We start from the raw sequence: 17,493 nt of genomic DNA, 5'->3' as shown, positions 1-17,493 counted from the left end.
AAAACCCCCGGGTTTTGCTGTGAGTTAAAAAGAAAATAATTGTCTGCTTATTGGGTTCATTTTGTAATCTGAGATCAATGAATTTCTTCCAGCAACAGCATGAAATCAATTGTAAAATAACATATAATTCATGCCCTATATTGTAAATTACAGTTTGTTTGACATTAATCACTGAGTTTTGCATGCGCTAGGGTGCATTTTCTTGTAACATTTCGGGATAATGCTTGTGGATCCATTTCTAATGCATTTGAGAGTGATCTGTTTTTCATGTCCACAATTGCCTACATTTGATCTTATGCAAATCATGCAATCAAGCAAATGGAAAGGAAGGCATTGTTGCTAGAGGACCTTGACAAACAGGGGCTTTGTAGTTTTAAGAACCTCCTCCCTCCTCATTCAGATACATGTTTGCATCTGTAGTTGTTTGAATCCATTGATACGTTAAGAAGCACTCTGAACTTTAAATAGGAAAATATCTGCCAAATCACATTGTGAAAAATATTTGCAACAGTTATGATGTAGCATGATTTTTATTGTTCAGTTTGTCGGTTTTGGATTCTAACCTTTTAGAAATACTACCTACAGTATATTTGAGAGCTCATTCAAACCTTGATGATGTCTATGGAGATGTTTTCATTGAACGCAAAACTCATGCTTTGAGTCTCTAATTTCTGTACTTTTTTCTCCTGCTCCCACTAACGTAATTTTTCCTTTTAGCCTTTATCCCACTTAAATCTTTCAGATTCTGTTGAAACTTTCTGCTTGGCATTTATCAGTCAAAATACATTGGCATTATTAAGTCAAGATGAGGAAGAAAGATTTCCTTTGATCCTGGTGATGTGTTGCTTTTTTTCCATATTTTATCTTGCTATGCTTTTTTTTTCTTTTTTAGCCTCTCCTTCCTTCCCCTCTCAGTATGCTTATCAGCTGATCCTAAGGGTTCTTGCTGCTCGTATGTCCTGCATTTCTATTCCTTGTTATTCCCGTTCTTTTAAACTTTGCAATGTTTCCTTGTCTTGTCTTTTTACTTTTTCTATTCCGACCATCGAGACATGTATAGTGACTTATAGTTACTTGTTTTTTTCGGGGAGGGAAAAAACCATTTTATCATCCTTGATAAAGTTCCTCCCTCTTAAAATATAACTTGGTATTTCCAGAAAATCTTCTGGATCCAAAGAGTTTATCAGCTACAGTGTGCATCAAATCAGGGTTTCAGCACAAGCTACTTAAAAAAAACCAACCAACCAAACACCACAAAACCCAGTGATTCCTCCCTTGATGAGGAATTTTCCTTAAAGGAGAGAAAAACAGCCCTCCTCAACTCCCAATCTGTGTATGAGGAAAACAGTAATACACCATTATGTTGATTAAACATGTCACTGTGTTACAGGCATTCGCTTGATGATTTTTTTATTATTTTTTTTTTTAGTACAGCTTTTATTTTTTAACTCACACTTTGCCGTGCGCTACATGGAACAATGCCATGGAGTGATGCTGCGTTTTCAATGAAAATGCATGAGTACGTTCTCTCGTTGCAAAGAGTGGTGTAAATCAGAAGGAATTCCATTCCAGCAGGGAGTGGAGACATTGTATGAGGGGGAAACTGATGAGAAAGAAGTTGGGTCTACAATGTTTGTGCTTTAGGGATGTCTTCGTTACTCAGCTGCAAGTTTTTAATTTATGCTTACAAATATTTTTGTATAAAGTGGTAGTTTGATACTGTTTGGCTCTGAAAACACTAGCATTTTTTATGTCTTGCAAGAACGCAGAACTTCTCTTGCATACTAAAAATGTGCATCTATAACATATGCAATATACTTGTATAACTTATACTGTTGCCAAATCCTCAATTGTAAATTCCTTATTAAAGGATTTGATAATTAAAATCTGATTTATATTTTCATAAAAAATGAAAAATATTAGAAAATTATGTTGTATTACTTTCCTACTGTGATTTTTCTGACAAATATCCTTTCTTATTTTAAGGAAGAATATATAAAGCTAAAGATCTTTTTAGAATATTTATTCTGCAAAGATACAACACTTTATTCATCATTTTCTGCAGTAATTGAAATTCAGGACAACTTCATAATAAATATCGGTTTAACGGTTGTTTTGCTATAGCATTAGACAGATTGTCTTTACTGAAAGATATTTTACAAATGTTTGTCACCCATGCAGCTGACGACAAACATGCGACGAGAGAACCAACCAGTATGAGTGGTGGCAACAATGAGCTTCCCTTGCATTCAACAGTGAATCATTGCTTGTCTTGATGCTTGAAATTCATGTATCATACATCGTGGGTTTAAAAAAAAAAAAAAATGGTCTGGCTGTCTTAATGAACCTGTACTTTTTTCCCATTAGTTTTGTTCTATTTAATCATCTTAAAGGTGTTCATTTGCCACTGTAGCAAATTGATATAGTATGTAACACCTAAGAGACTAACATCTTTGTGTTGTTTGGGTGGTGTACGTCCTAATATACCTGTACTGTACATGGAGTCATCTCAACCAAAGCGCTCCCCATAGACCTATTACTGGTAGTCAAAATGTGCAGTTATTTGCTATTAAACAATCAGCACCTATTCACTCCTCTGAGGCAAATCTGAAGCATTTAAGAGATACAAGTCCCCTTTCCTGTTGATTTTCTGAATGTACTACCCTCTGAAAGTTGCAGAAAACCAAGGTAAAATTAATATACAAAGTAAATTCACAGTCCTTTTTTTCCCCTAGATTTAGCAGTTTTTACGCCACACCAGTTTCTGCTCACTGCATGCACGCTTGCTGGCTGTACAAACAGTTCCCAGGTCACCTTGTTTTCAGCACAGCTGCCACCATCTCACGTAGATGCCCCAGTCCTCACGGTTTTGGATTCTAGAACGATATATGTACAGTAAGTAAGGATTTCTTCTTTCCTGACAACACAATAGTGCATCGGTTTATTCAAGAATTCCAGTGAGTTCAATCAGGGGAAGGGTTTGTGACATAAAATTAAATTTATTATGATTAAATGCATAGAAGTGATTAGTTTAGTGGTTCTGTGAACCTTCTGATTATCACTTGCCAACTTAATTTCCATTTTGTCTTTACGCAATCAGTATAACCTACATATGGGCATAGCCTCTGCAAACTTCAGTGCAGGAAATCTTCTGGTGATATTCCCCTTTTGTAGCTCCTGCTTTGTGTGTTCTTGTAAGCATTTTTGTATTGAGTACGAATATTGCTTTAGAGGTGTGCCTTAAATTTATTTTGATGGTTGCACAATTATGTTTTCAAATTGTTAAAGTAAACCTCACAGAGTCCCCTGAACAAAGCCTTACGTTTTTCAGTATGGTCCGAACCTGTCTGGTCTTAATAATGTTTTGCTTTTATTTGCAGATGGAAAGAACCAGTAGAACTAAATGGAATCCTAGAACGCTATGTAATTTATATTGCCAACAATGAGCAGAATTTTACAAAGTGGAATGTAATCTATAACAGCACAGAACTTTTTCTGGATTTTACTATTCAGCAGCTTTTCCCGGGTACTGAATACCTCATAAAACTAGCTGTAAGTTTTAAAGATATGTAATAGAAGTGTAAAAAGGGTGAAAATGTGTCTGATTTTGTTAATATCTTAAATACTTAATAGTTCGTGTGTCCACTTCGTTTAACCTCTTCTTTCTGTAACCAAGATGGATGAGCCATCTTGAACAACAGTGGGTGTTTTGTTTCAAAATGGGCCCTCAGAAAATGTGTACATAAATACAGATTTTCTTTGAGGATAAGTTGGATGATAACTAAGAGATAATTGAACAGAAATATATGAAAGTCTAAAGAAAAGTCTCCTGCCCCAAACTCACAAGAAACAGTTGACTGCATTTGAAAATGTTGCTTTTCGTATTTTGTGCCTTGATAATTTTCTCTTTCTTTATAAAATCTGTTTGTAGAATGGAATAGCAGAAAGAAAAAATAGTTCAGTGTAAAGTAGGAGTTTGTTTATTCAAAATATTTAAAATAATTTTTAATTTCTTTATCATTGGTTTTATTTTGTGATGAATTAGAACTGCTTCAGCTCACTAACAAACCTGAAAATATGTGCATAAAAGGATGGGATCCGCCCTTGTTTTGGGCACACTGTTCATTTTGAAACAATACCTATATAAGGATATTTGCTTTGATAAATGCCATAGAAAAATATTCTGCTCCTGATTATGAATAAATTTACATTTATGTAGACTAGGTATGCATTCATTTTTTCTTAACATGCTCTTGAATGTTCTAAATATTATACCACAAAAAATAAACTACCCTCAAGTAATGATAAGGATCTGACGTGTACTTGAGAAAGCAAGGATATTCAGTCTAATTAAAGCTTAGATTCATGCTGAAATTAATTCGTTTGTGCCTAGATATTTCAGCATAGTAAATTGTACAGCATGTAAAATAGCACCATGTCCAAAATTAAGGCAGAATTTCAACATGTATTTATGTCTTTATAAGCAAGTGGGACTAGCAAAAAAATTTGTGCTGTCCTTCACTGTGCCACAGCTCTTCTGTGCTCCTGCCAAGCTCCTGTGCATGAGGACACCAGGAGAGAGGATCAGGGAGAGTTAATAGCTGGGATCCGGAGAGCAACTTCTTTTGGTAATGAAGATAACCAGATTTACTTGGATTAAATTTAATGGTCTGTGGTAGGCAGGTTGGGAGATCTAAATGCCCCTGCAACTCTGAAAATGGCAAGACTAAAAGGACATGAAATGTCCAATATCTTTGAGGTGTGGTAGCTTTCTTGAAACAGCTTCATCCATTTTATGTAGTACTTGTCAGACTAGTTTGACAAGAGTGTAATATTAGAGATTTACAAGTTATGAAGCTTCTATGTTGTCGAATGTTATACTTGAAAGAAAAACTAAAAAAGAAGACCCAAACAAAATTCAAAACCATGAAAGGAACCCAACTTAAACACACACAGCTGGAAAGAAATGGAATTGTGTAGTGTTTCACATATAATTTAATCTGAATTTCTATAAAACTTTTAGAGTAAAACCAACTATAGAATGCCTTCAAAACTGGAAACAAGTAAAAGCTTCTCTTTTTTTTTTGTTAGAATAAAATATTTCTGTCAAAACATTTTTATTTCCCTTGTTTCACGGGTAATATTTATTTTGTTTTGTATCTATGCAGAAACACGTTCTTGTTTATGTCAGAAATTTGAAGTTATCAAAAGTTGCAGCTTTGAACACAGGCACTAGGATTGCGACCAGGATTGGGTCTGGACTAGATGATCTTTTAAGGTCCCTTCCAGCCCCTAACATTCTGTGATTCTCACCAACAGAATTTTCATCACCTTACAGGCTGCTGGCTTTAACTTTTGTATGGCAGGTTAATATAAGTACATTAAATAAAGTTAACAAAATATTTATCCTTGTATGCTGTTACCAATTTTCAAAATCCTTTTGCTCTGTTCGTGCTCTAAGCTGGATGAGTGTGAGCCGGGCCAATGAAATCTCAAAGGCTGCCTTTAGAAGCCAGAGTGGCACACCCATTCATTTAACTTTGAGTGCTTTCATGACTGAAGTGTTAAGCTAATATCTCCTTGTGGCTGTGTTGCATGGGTAAGTTAGCTCAGGTGCTAGCTGGAGGATCGCTGCGTGGTGTCTTGTTATGCGGTTTCTATCTGTCCTCCCTTAGATGGTTTGGTATTTTTTCAAATTTTGCCACTAATATGTTCCTCAGTGAAATACGGAGTGGCATAATGGAGCTTGATCTAGGCGTAGGATTTCATGACTCTGAGCATCCCTGGAAGTGATTGCCAGAGTCCCAGCAATGTCCATTTGGATACTCTGATCTAAAATCCCACTATTTGAAATGTAGATGAGATTTTTTTACTGATTTTTTCATTAGAAAAATCAAAAACTTTATACTCCAGCAAAATACAAAAATTGAATGTCATGAAATTAAAAAAATAAATGAATGGGAAGGCTGCTGTTACTGAGGCCTTGAATGTAAAAGTCCTTCACTGCTGAAAAAGGGTCAGTGGTACTTGTTTAGCCAGGTGGTAAGGAATGTTTGAGGAACTGGTCTTCTAGCTGGTGATTTTGGCTTCTTCATGAAGTCAGTGGGAGTGAAATAATTTGAAGAATAATCTACCTTTGCTGGAAAGATGATTTTCTTAAAAATTTTGCTTATCAAAATGCTAACAATTATCTGAGCATCTGTCTAAGCTGACTTTTTTTTTTTTCCTGAACACTATAATGTTTAACATAAATGCCATTTTTGAATGTTCTCAAACCTGATGTTGCATTCTTTCATCTTTATTTGATAGCCCAGGCTGAACACAGGGAGTCATTCTGTAGTTGTTTTGGGAGTGTAATTTCCAGTGAAATCAAAATGATCTTGATGTATAAAAGAGTCTCTCATTTACATATAGTTCTTATTTTAACCCATGGGGCTAGTATACACTTTTGGAGAAGGATAGGAAATGTGCTAACTGCTTTCTTATTTGAAACACATTGGGAAATGAGAGACTTGAAAATATACTTCAGATAAAATACACTAGATTGAGAGAAACATTTTATTCCTGGAGATCTGGACAGCAAGGTTTTTTTCCCTTTGTGTGCTGGTGATCCAGAATGGGCTACTTGTCTGCCTCAGCATAAGGGGAACCCGTAGAAATAAAACTAGGTGATCCTGTAAATTCTAATTAAGATTATAACTGAATCTGAATCTTTGTTGAAACAAGAAACCAAACCAAAACAATAAACCAAACTAAAAATCTTTAAATCCAATACAGAGTTTATATAGTTCTGTATTTTAACTTCTCTAAGAACTCCTGCCTCTTGTTATGGATCTTAGTGCAAGTACACATAAGGACCATAGCTGTGTAGTCTTCCATTTCTGTGTGTAAAACTTTAAAAGCCTCTTATGTGGAGAGATGTGCACGTTTTCTGCACGTTGTATTGTTTCATAATCAAGCAAAATGTAAAAATCATGTAATCAATCTTTTCTTCTCTGGGAAGTGAAATACAAATGATTTGCCTTTGTTATCCATAAACATGTAATAGTAACTGTTGCATATCGATTTATAACAGAGTGGGTTTTCATTATTTTTATTGCATCTGCACACCACCTGGCGTGCTGTCACGAAGTGCAGGACTGCCTGAATGGCATTTTTTTCTCAATAACTATTCATCGAGATAGTTTTTTAAGTCCATTGCAAGCTGGTCCATGAATTCTGTGTCTGGGACTTGTGTGAGCTTTTCAGTAAATTCCAGAAGAGTTTTACACTGTAAATGAATGTATATATTGTACTGTAATTTTCTTAACTGTGGCTGCAAGAGCAGTGGAAATCTAATTGTGATTATGACTCACAGTCAAATGCAAAATGCTGCAAGTCAAACATTAGTGTAATGTTTTAGCTATATTATCCCTAAACACTAAGTATCATGAGTAGTGCATCTGGTTATTTATGAAAAGAGGAAAACTATTCTATGCTAAGACAAGTAGCTTTTGTAAAAAGCACACTCTTCCCAAGTTTAGGTGTATAAAAATTATAAAACTTTGCAAAACCGTTGTTGCTAAAATTATCAGTATTACATTGAAATATGTTTATGTGTGTTGCTTCATATTTTAAGGCTTGCACTGGAGGTGGATGTTCAGTAAGCGAAGCTAGCACAGCTGTAACAGATGAGAGTACACCAGAAGGTGTTCCTGCTCCAAAAGCCCAGTCATATTCATCTGACTCCTTTAACATCTCGTGGACTAAGCCCGAGTATCCGAATGGTAAGTGAACTCTTTTAGCCTCAAGTTAAAAAGATGATTAGTAAAGGTAAATTAATATTCTAAATGGCAGCTTATATGTGGTGCTTAATTTTTAATGATCATTTTAGCACATAAAATACCTGAGATAGTATCATTGTCCGCAGCTGGGAGATTGTGGTTTTCAGCCTGTTGTACGGTTTCAGTGGCTCAAAAGTGCTCCCTTTTGATAGTTCTTGTGTACTGCATCTCATTGTTTAATGTTTTCCAGGGCAGCTGAAGTGAGGAATAGGCATTCTTGGAGAATGTCAGTCTGGAATGTTCATTTCACCCTCCAATAAGGCATTAATTTCTTTTACACTGATATGTAATAATCATTAGATTTGTCTTCTACATAGTCATCTTCAGGGTGTAAATTTCCATGGCTGTGGAAGTTAAATAATATACTTTCTTTTGTTTAGAAATGTTTTCCATTGTTAAATATCCATGTGTAAAACTTTTGTACAAATTTAACATTTCTAATGGTATTGCACACTATCGTATGGCCTTGGAATTCACCTTGATTTTATTATCATGCATGTAGCAGTTTAAATCGCAACAGAGGGTGCTATGCAGAAATCACTGCATTTAAAGCAACAGAAATGTTTTTCTTCATTGGCTTATCATATCGATACGCGTCAGTTATTTCTCACAGTGATGAGTTTTTCCCAACTCTTAGCTGTGGTAAAACGCACGCTACTTGTGCGACTACACTACAAAGCACTTTAAACCATTCCCCCAAAATTTCTGATTGTAAATCTACATATATGCAATATTCTCTAAGGTCTTACATCACTTTCAGAAAGAAATGAGATATCATTTGCTGTGAAATAATGTACTTGATATTTTATGGTTCTTTGTATGGGATTCATACTGGAAGATTTTGTCTTGTAGCCCCTTAGAAACCCTCAAACCCTGTTTCTAAAATCCCACCAGCATATGTGGCAAAGATTTAGAGGATGGCAAAGAGGAAGGAAAAAGGAGAGGAGTAAAGGACAGGGAGGGAGAAAGACAGGATGGTCGTGTATGTGGCTGAGTGACTGAAGTTTGAATAATTTTCAAAGAAATGGGCATTTTTACATGTAATAGTTTATGTCAGGACCTGATCCTGTTACCTTGCATTGTAAAAAAAAATGCAAACAGTTTAACAAGTGGTTTAACTAATCAAATAAATATATATATACACATATTCTTATATGCTCTCTCATGAGCATTTGGCACACAGAAGGACATTAGTGAAGCCAGGGACTTTTTTTTTTTCACCATAGCATGCTCACTTTTGCACAATGGTTAAGAAGGGATATGCAAATTTTCTCTCATTTTTCTTCTTTCTTCTCCACCACTTTTTGGGGAGTTTCAGAAAGATCATATAACTAGTAACACATTTTCCCATTCTCTGCTTTCTTTCTTTTTTTCCAAGTTCCACAAAAAAATAATAATTAAAAAAGTGAAATAGAATAAGCTCTGAAGCTTTTCACTGATAAACTACTTAATCAGTAAAGTTTTCATTGTTCAGTGATTTTGTTTTGTTCATTTTCAGCGTATCTTTTGGGCTCCCTAGTGGCTACGTCATAATTTCTCTCTGTGTTGGTAATTTAAAACTGTGTTGGAGGCTGAAAAATATCGTAGTTGAGTAGACTGAAATATGAGAAAGACTGGCTGAAGGAACTTATCCTAAATTTTTTCACTTCAGTATTTTACCAGTGTATTCTCATAGTCAGAAATTCTAATGTAGCTCCTTTTTTTATTGCAAAAAGATGGAAACTCTTCCCTGCTTTTAACTTAATGAGTTAAAATTTGGTGAGTTTCAGTCTACTAGATGTGCACAGTGCTTTTTAAAATTACCGAACTTGGCTTTTGTTTCAGGTGAAAATCTCAGAATCACAAAGATTTGCGTATCATAAATTGGCATTGCCTTAGTAGATCTGTGGGACCATTCCTTAATCCCCCTTCTCCTTTCTTCTGATACTACACAACTACATGAAGTTACTGTTTATTTCCATGGGCTGAGGAGGCTTATTAGCTGTTGATGATGTTGAATGAGTGTGTAGGCTGAGTGGGGTTTGGGCAGCATAGATTTTACTATGTTCTCCTGAAATAAATGGAATCCAGCTGCTTGCCACCAATTAGCAAAAGTTAAGGGGGATTAATATGCTACCCTTGAGGCCAAAGGTGGCAAAAAAGGATTAAATGGTACTCTGAAGAGGCTACCACGTCATAAAGATGGCTCAACTAGAGTGTCAAGCTTTGAGGTAAGGGGCCATCTAGATGTGAAATGATAATGGTATGCGAACATGGATACTGAATTTCTGGGCTCCATTATTTTTGGTTAAATTTAAGGCCAGTTTGCATTATTCTGAGAAACAAAATTCATTTCATAACAAATAGGAAATGATACACCTAGTTCTATGTTGAAATTTGCTTCAGAAATGTCATTTATCTACCAGGGTGTAGAAAAAACACATTTGGAAGATTCTATGTTGAATTTATTTGTAATGTGTAAATATTTTCAAACCAAGAACAAAATGGTTGATGGGACAGAGGTGTGCCTCTTTACAGCAGAACCCTCCTTCTCTGAGATGTATGTCATATATGAAGATAGTGTAATATAAGCAATGTTGACCATTTAGCTGAGAGCAAGATATGGAGAAGCTTGTGAAATGACATATGGCATCAGATACTCCCTTTTTAGCCTTTATTATTCTAGTGGTCTTAATTAAGAATCATATATTCTTCAGAGTATATCCATTATGGTCTTGCGATATAGTTTGAGATCTGCTCTTCTAAAATCCATTTGCATAAAAGAAAGACTGTATTTTGTTTAAATGGTGAAAAGACTGTGGAAATTATATGAGAAATATCAGTTATAGTAAAAACTGATTTGTAAAATGATTCGGTGAGCTAATCCAATACTTGTTCCTGCAAATCCTCATGCTTGTGAGAGATGACTTGTGTTTGTAGTCAGTGAAATTGATGTAGATAAAATTGTGTTTGCCTAAGATTTGACCCCTAGATTGTACCTTAAGAGTAAAGTACTTGTAGCACTTTAGATTCAAAACTTCTTTCATCTTTTATATGTGGAATATCATTGACAGATTTGCCTTACCCAGGGAGGTGAGAAGAGGAAGAAAAAGAGAACAACGTGTAGCATTCTTCAGTTTAACCTGAGTTTTGATTGTTAGATTTCTTTTCAAAAGTGAAATGTGATTGCACTATAGTCAATAGGGTTTTTGTCTTCAGTGAAGCCAACATTTAATCCAGCTGCCTAGACTTAGTAGTTATGAAGAAGCTGCATCTTTTCATGGTGACCCTGCATAGTTCACAAAGCCTTCTAAAACGCAAAATTGTGCTATACTCAATATTTCATGGATGGTAAACTTCAGGAATATCTAGCAAGTCTTGAGAAGTATGTAGACTCTGGGTCAACTGTAAACATTTTCCGATATGCTTTGGAAACATACTGGTGAAATAAAGAGGCTAAATTATTTATCCTTGCCAAAAAGGAATTATTGCCTGATTTATAAAAATGGCTTCACATCTCAGAGTCAGAGTGCTAGCCCTTTTGTTCTCAGATGTACATTTTTTCTTTCTGTTTATGCTGTAATTTGCTCCATCAGAATCATATAAGGCAAAGGCAGAAGTAAAATCAAGAGATAATGGACCAGCTTATTAGAGTGTTGACCAGCAAAGCTGCTCCTCAGTGTAGATGCTGCATAGTGCTATGATTGTAGAACACTTTAAAATAATGGTCCAGTTAATTAATACAAAGTTACAGTGGGGATCTTGTAAAGGTACATATGACATCCACAGTAATGTCAAAAGATCTCTTTATGATTTGAGCTATTACCAAAAATAGCAAAGGAATTAATAATTATTTGTCCATTACTTTAAAGGGTTAATGCTACCGGTATAGGTACTTGAAGTACTTCAGTGTGGTTTTTTTATCCCCTGCTAAATCCTTAATGCCAGCATTCGTATTTTTCTTCTGAGATAAATATAATATTTTTTTAAAAAAATATGTACATATAAAATTTGGTTTTTTAGTGTAGGGCAAATATCAACAACTAATGCTCTTGCTTTACAAACAACTAGACCTGGAACCCCAAGGGATTTTTGCTTTAGGAAGCCTGTCAAATGTGGTAGGATTGATAATGTGAGATTTACCAGGACTTCCTCCCACACACGCGTCTCTGACTTGAGTTCAGCCTTTTACTTTTCTAGAAGAGAAAAGAATAGAGGAGCTTGTGAATCACTTCACCATATTCAGCTCTGCTTTGCTTCAGCATATAATTCTTTTGAAGTGTAACTCTTCAAAGCTGAGCTGAAACAGTTGCATATCCACTTTTATTTAGGAAGTATTTCTCCATTCAGTAGAGGGGAAAATCTCCCCAATTTCAAACAAAATCTTCTTCGATGTAGTTTCAAGCAATTCAGTTTTTAGGGAACGAAAGATGAACTGAGCTGTATTTTTACAATATGGAGGTGTTTTCTATAACAGGAAGATTAGAAGGCATCCTCTGAACTGAACTCTCTTTTAATGAATACTATAGCTTTACATTCATTTGACTTAAGATTTCACCATTGAATAGCTTTTTTAAAAGGGAGAATATTCAGCAGTGAGAAAGATGAACAGCCCTGAGAGAAAGGATTCCATTGCAAGCTCCACTTCCAAGGTCTAAGTAAATCTGTAAAATTCAGTCTTTAGTTCATTAAATTCCAAACACTGTGTATGTGTAGTCTGCACAGGATTCATGCTATCCTGTCATACACCTTTGAAGAACAGAGATTCATATTTCCTTATAAAGGAGCTAGCAAATCACCTGCAATTTTTTAGTTAGTATTAGCCAATTACACCAGAAGTACCATTCTCTCCTCTACCCAAAATCCTTGGTAGTGTTTATTTTGAGTTTGCGAATATGTTTTCTTTATTCAGACTGGTTAGGTAAGGAGTAGTTTACTTTACGGTGGTTTTTTACAGCATACAGAGAAGTATATACTATATACTATTTTGGAGTTTTGTTTAGACAAGTGGGTAAAACTTCACAAAAAACAAATCTAGTTGGCAAAATGCAGATAACGATCTACAAGAATGAGTGTCAATAAGATGTTTTGTGTGACAAAATTATTTGCTACCAATTATAGCACTGGCCTGAGTTGTCCTTCAGTGCTTCAACTGTATTGTAGATCACTGTTCTTTTTTGAAATATAAATTTGTTGAGGTACGAGATGGTTTTGTGTGTCTTTCCAGCTCTTGTTTCAATAGCCATATGCAGAGTAAGCTGTGAAACAGAATTGCCTCAGTTTTCTTGATTGCACAGTGATGTTAGCTGCTATTCAGAAACAAGTTTATTAAGGGATAATCTTTGGAACAGTGTAATTGTTTTCAAAAGACACAATCCGCTTGTCAAGTTTCTGCCAGTTAAAAATGAGACAGTGTGATTCTTCCAAGTGTTGCATACACAGTCCTGATAAACACCTGCTTAAATGTAAACTGTTTGAAATACTACTACCACCACCTTAATGCCTGTAACACTAATTTTCTTCCAAACTCTGTAGCTCTTCAGATATTGAGTGCTATCACCTTGTTTTATAGGTATTATTACTAGCTATGGATTGTATATGGATGGTGTTCTGCTGCAAAATTCATCTCAGCTAAGTTGTTATGCTTCTGGACTTGCTCCTTGGAGTCTGCATTCCCTCAGAGTCCAGGCGTGTACTGCAAAAGGTTGTGCTTTGGGTCCATTGGTGAGTACCTTAATTTGCATTCTGGGAGAGTAATAAATGTCAGATGACAGTGAATATCAGAGTAAATGGTGATTATTCACTCTGGTCAGTACTAACCCATCTGGCAAAATGTGACATTTAAAAAAACCGTCCTGTTTAAGAGCTGCTAAAGACTTGATAGGTCATTGTTAGGCACCGTTCCAAAGGAGAGTGTAGGTACAGTGAAGAAAGGCAAAATTTGAAACTGAAACACACCATATTGAAATTAAATAGAGTTAATATATTTGAAAGGTGCAGATGTGCTTTAGTCAAATTTATAAGGATGTATATAAAGAAAGAGCTACTGTTCCAGTAATGAGCAAATTGCTAGCTGCCTGACTGAAAGGACTGAAGTTAATCTGAGAAATGCAGAAGCCAGGAGTGGCAACAGGAGCAAGTAAAATGTGATGATTCGTAAATATCTTCTGAATGAAAGTATGTGAAATATTATACTGAACATATTTTAACAGTCTTGTACAACACCTCATTTTTTCAGGAGTGGAGAATACAGGAATATTAAATTTGACATGTGAAAAACAAGCCTTCTGAGGCCTTTTTATTTTATTAAAGGTTTTTAAATGCATAGCTGAACTGATAAATCCAGTACGATTTCATAGTACCGTAGCTGATGAATAACTGGAGTAATACCCAGGATGCTTGGATTTGTTTTCAAGCATAACTGAGAAAGAAATCTGTGTTAATTCTGAGATTTATTTTTGTTTAATTTAGCTTTATGCATGCACTTTTAACATTAAAAGGGAGACAAAAAGGAAAATTTGGGAGTTTTTCACACTGTCCTGTTTATTTTTCCATCATAACTTATAATATCACTATATTGTGCTCTGGAAAGAACTTCCAGGTTTTACACTTATGATAGAATTCATTAGTCACATTCCCAATATTCTTTCCAAGATTACTTTCTTTCAAATGCTTGTAGCATCATTTATCTGTAGAAGACAACTAGACTTCTGTAGAAGACGACTAGATTTTATAACCATTAAACATTTTATAGCTTGCTCTGCTTTGAGGGATATTTACTCTTAAAAGCTTGAATAGCTTTTGCCAGTTTTTCTTGCACAGTTTTTACAACTTCACATATACCCCAAAAGCAAACCTTGTTTTAAGGTATTTGATGTGCAATAACTTAATCCATTGTGTTAGTAGTGATGCTTAAGACCAGTTGTTACCAGACTTTGCATATAGATGAAATATATATGTTTTCAGTACTTCTTTCCTCTCAAATAGGCATCAAAAGGACAGAACAGAATGGCAGGAGGTAGGGTTTAAAAACATAATAATAATTTAGCAGCTGTTTTTCACGTCTCCATTGAACTGCAGGCTTGTAACTTGACTTGTAACAATTCAAAGTAGAGGTCGCTGTAGCTGATACTCATCTGCATCCCATGATCAGAATGCAAACTGCTCTCCAGAGCCAGCGATCCATCTCTAATCACAGGAATTGAAGTACAACATCTTTATTTAGGCACACCTAAGTGCTGCCAGGAAGTTAAAGCACTGCATCTTCGTTTGATTTTTTGAAAGATTTTTATATCAATTACAGAATAAATCCAACAGTTAGAGAAAACCTAAATGTTTTCTCTCTGCTTTAAATAGTATGAGAAAGATCTCCCAGGAGTAAACTGATATGCTTCTAGCTATTTTTGTTGCTCATCTTGGGCTTAATGTGCCTTAATCGATGAATGAATCCTATGCAACTATCCTAAATATGGGATTTCTCCAGCTTATATCTCTGAAAGTGGCTCTGAAGATCTTGGTTACAAGAGCATTAGCAGTTACTGTGTTTCAATAACTTCTTTTATTTGTGTTAGACAGTTTTTGTTTAACTTTTTTTTTTTCAGTGACCATTATTTATTTACAAGTGAGGTGCAAACTGGTAACATGTAGATGCTAGATTTCTGTCGTTTTCTAATAAAGATGAGATATTGCTTTTGCATCTGTTCTAATTGGGTTTTGTTGCTTAAAAAAGAATAAAAATAATTATCAAGGTATAGTGTAATCTCTGATATATTCTTCATGAGACTTCAAGAGATCTGAAATTCTGCTCATTTTATAATATATTAGCTCTTGTAAATATCTTATAAATAAAGAGAAATGATCAGCACTGCATATTTGTCATCTCAACCCACTGCTATTAAACCTAAATTTCAGATTTTTAGCTTATATGCATGCTAGCATTATTTAAAACACTTAGATGGATGTCAGTATTTTCTCATTATTCCTATCCTATGATTTAGTATTACTTACATGGTAGCAGAGTATTTTTAATTAAATTTATTAATAAACACATCTGAAAATATCACAGAATTGCATATAATGTTTAGAAAAAGAAATATGAAACTAGTTTTCTGTGCCATATGTTTATATACAGAATGTATGTCTTTAACACAAAATATTATTTTGAAAATAAAATGTAGAGGTGTAGCTGTAGAGGATACTCCATGTACTGATTCTAAACAGTGTTTCAGTATTTTTTACACTGAAAAGAAGAGCAGGGCATAAAGAAAAAGGCTGTAGCAGCTGTTGCAGCTGATCAGGATGTGGTGGAGATAGCTACAAATTCAAACTGGTTTAGGAATATTTTTATCTTCTTTAGTAGAAAGAATAGTAGGTATTCATTCCTCCATGTTTCTGATGTGGTGAGATGAGAGATTTTACAGGAAAATGTTTTAGTTTAGAAAGCACGGTTTAGTCAAATTCTTCCATAAGAATGTTTCTGACAGAAATATCCAAATAATCAATGTGACACTGATCCAATAAACCCGTGAAGTGTTTGTTTATCTTTAAGTATGTATTTTGTCCTGTTGACTCTACTGTAACTGCTCACCTATTTTAAATGTAATAGAGTGTATGAATATAGAAGCACATGCACAGACATTGATGCACATCAAAGATATAGCCTGGCATTTATAAACAATAAGCTTTCCAAATTTTACGTGCTAAAAAGTAGAACATTAATTTTTCAAGGACAGACAAAGTATGTTTTGTTACTCTGGTGATGGAGCAGGTGTGGCAAATTCAAAATAACATTTGTTATCACTCCCATGAACTTTCAGCTGAGAGGCTCTTAGAAGGATGTGAAATCATCTTATACCTTAGAAAACATCAAATAAATAATGTATGAGAAACAAACTTGTTGCCATAAATAACACAATAGCAAACTATTTTGTTCTGTAGCACTGAATGTTTACTGCAAATTGTGAAATTTAAATGTGAAATTTCTAAAATATTGACTGAAAATTTATTTATTTAAAAAAGACCTTTCAGATTCATTACATTTTCTAGCTCATTTATCATATATCGGGAGGTTTTTTATGAATCTACTTTTTGTTGCAACTTAAATTTGTTGGGTGAAATCAGAAGTTAATTCAGGTAGCAACCAATATTTCACAAATGACATTTTTTTTTCTATCAAATAGCTATACTTATTTACTACAGCATTTTACTTACATGCATGTTCCTTACAGTTGCTTTTAGAAGGCAGAAACTTGAAAATTGGTCGTCTTCTATGTTGCTTCCTCCCCTAACACTAAGCTCATTCATCCATGTGAGGTGCAATGGTGTTTTCGAGGAATGAATCTTTCATCGTTGTAACAATGTTTATCTCCTGTTCCTTACAGGAGTCTCCATATAAATTATCTTAGTTGCTGGACAGCTTCAAACAAATGTACATGTGAGGAAAGTAATATGCTTAAAAATTAAGACACCTGCAGTGTTAGTTTGTTTTTCTTCTAAAGAAATAGTTTTTCTTAAAAAGTTGGATTTTTCGTTCCTTCTCTGTTTGTAAGCTACGGCAACGAACCTCAGTCTCATGGTTGAACTTACAGGTGGAAGCTCGGACCATGGAAGCTTCCCCCGAGGGAGCAGTTGATATATTTGCTACTGTTGATGGGTCCAAAGAAGTTCAATTAAAATGGCTTGCCCCAAATAA

At 34.8% G+C, this 17,493-nt stretch overlaps 1 protein-coding gene across 1 annotated transcript in view; it reads left to right on the top strand.

The window, feature by feature from the left end:
* Positions 1-2,735: 2,735 nt before the first annotated feature.
* The window catches only part of LOC104275432 (usherin-like), a gene marked incomplete at both ends in the record, with an annotated part of 22,289 nt that continues 7,531 nt past the window's right edge, over positions 2,736-17,493 (top strand). The window contains 5 exons of the mRNA XM_009871394.1: positions 2,736-2,895; positions 3,381-3,552; positions 7,619-7,766; positions 13,375-13,526; positions 17,390-17,493. The exon at positions 17,390-17,493 is cut by the window's right edge and continues 59 nt beyond it. Coding sequence (XP_009869696.1) covers positions 2,736-2,895; positions 3,381-3,552; positions 7,619-7,766; positions 13,375-13,526; positions 17,390-17,493 — 736 coding nt within the window. The remainder of the gene's footprint in view (positions 2,896-3,380; positions 3,553-7,618; positions 7,767-13,374; positions 13,527-17,389) is intronic.

This window comes from Apaloderma vittatum, unplaced genomic scaffold (genome assembly GCF_000703405.1).
Source record: "Apaloderma vittatum isolate BGI_N311 unplaced genomic scaffold, ASM70340v1 scaffold17496, whole genome shotgun sequence".
Taxonomy (NCBI): Eukaryota; Metazoa; Chordata; class Aves; order Trogoniformes; family Trogonidae; genus Apaloderma; species Apaloderma vittatum.
This window is presented reverse-complemented; position numbering and strand designations above follow the sequence as displayed.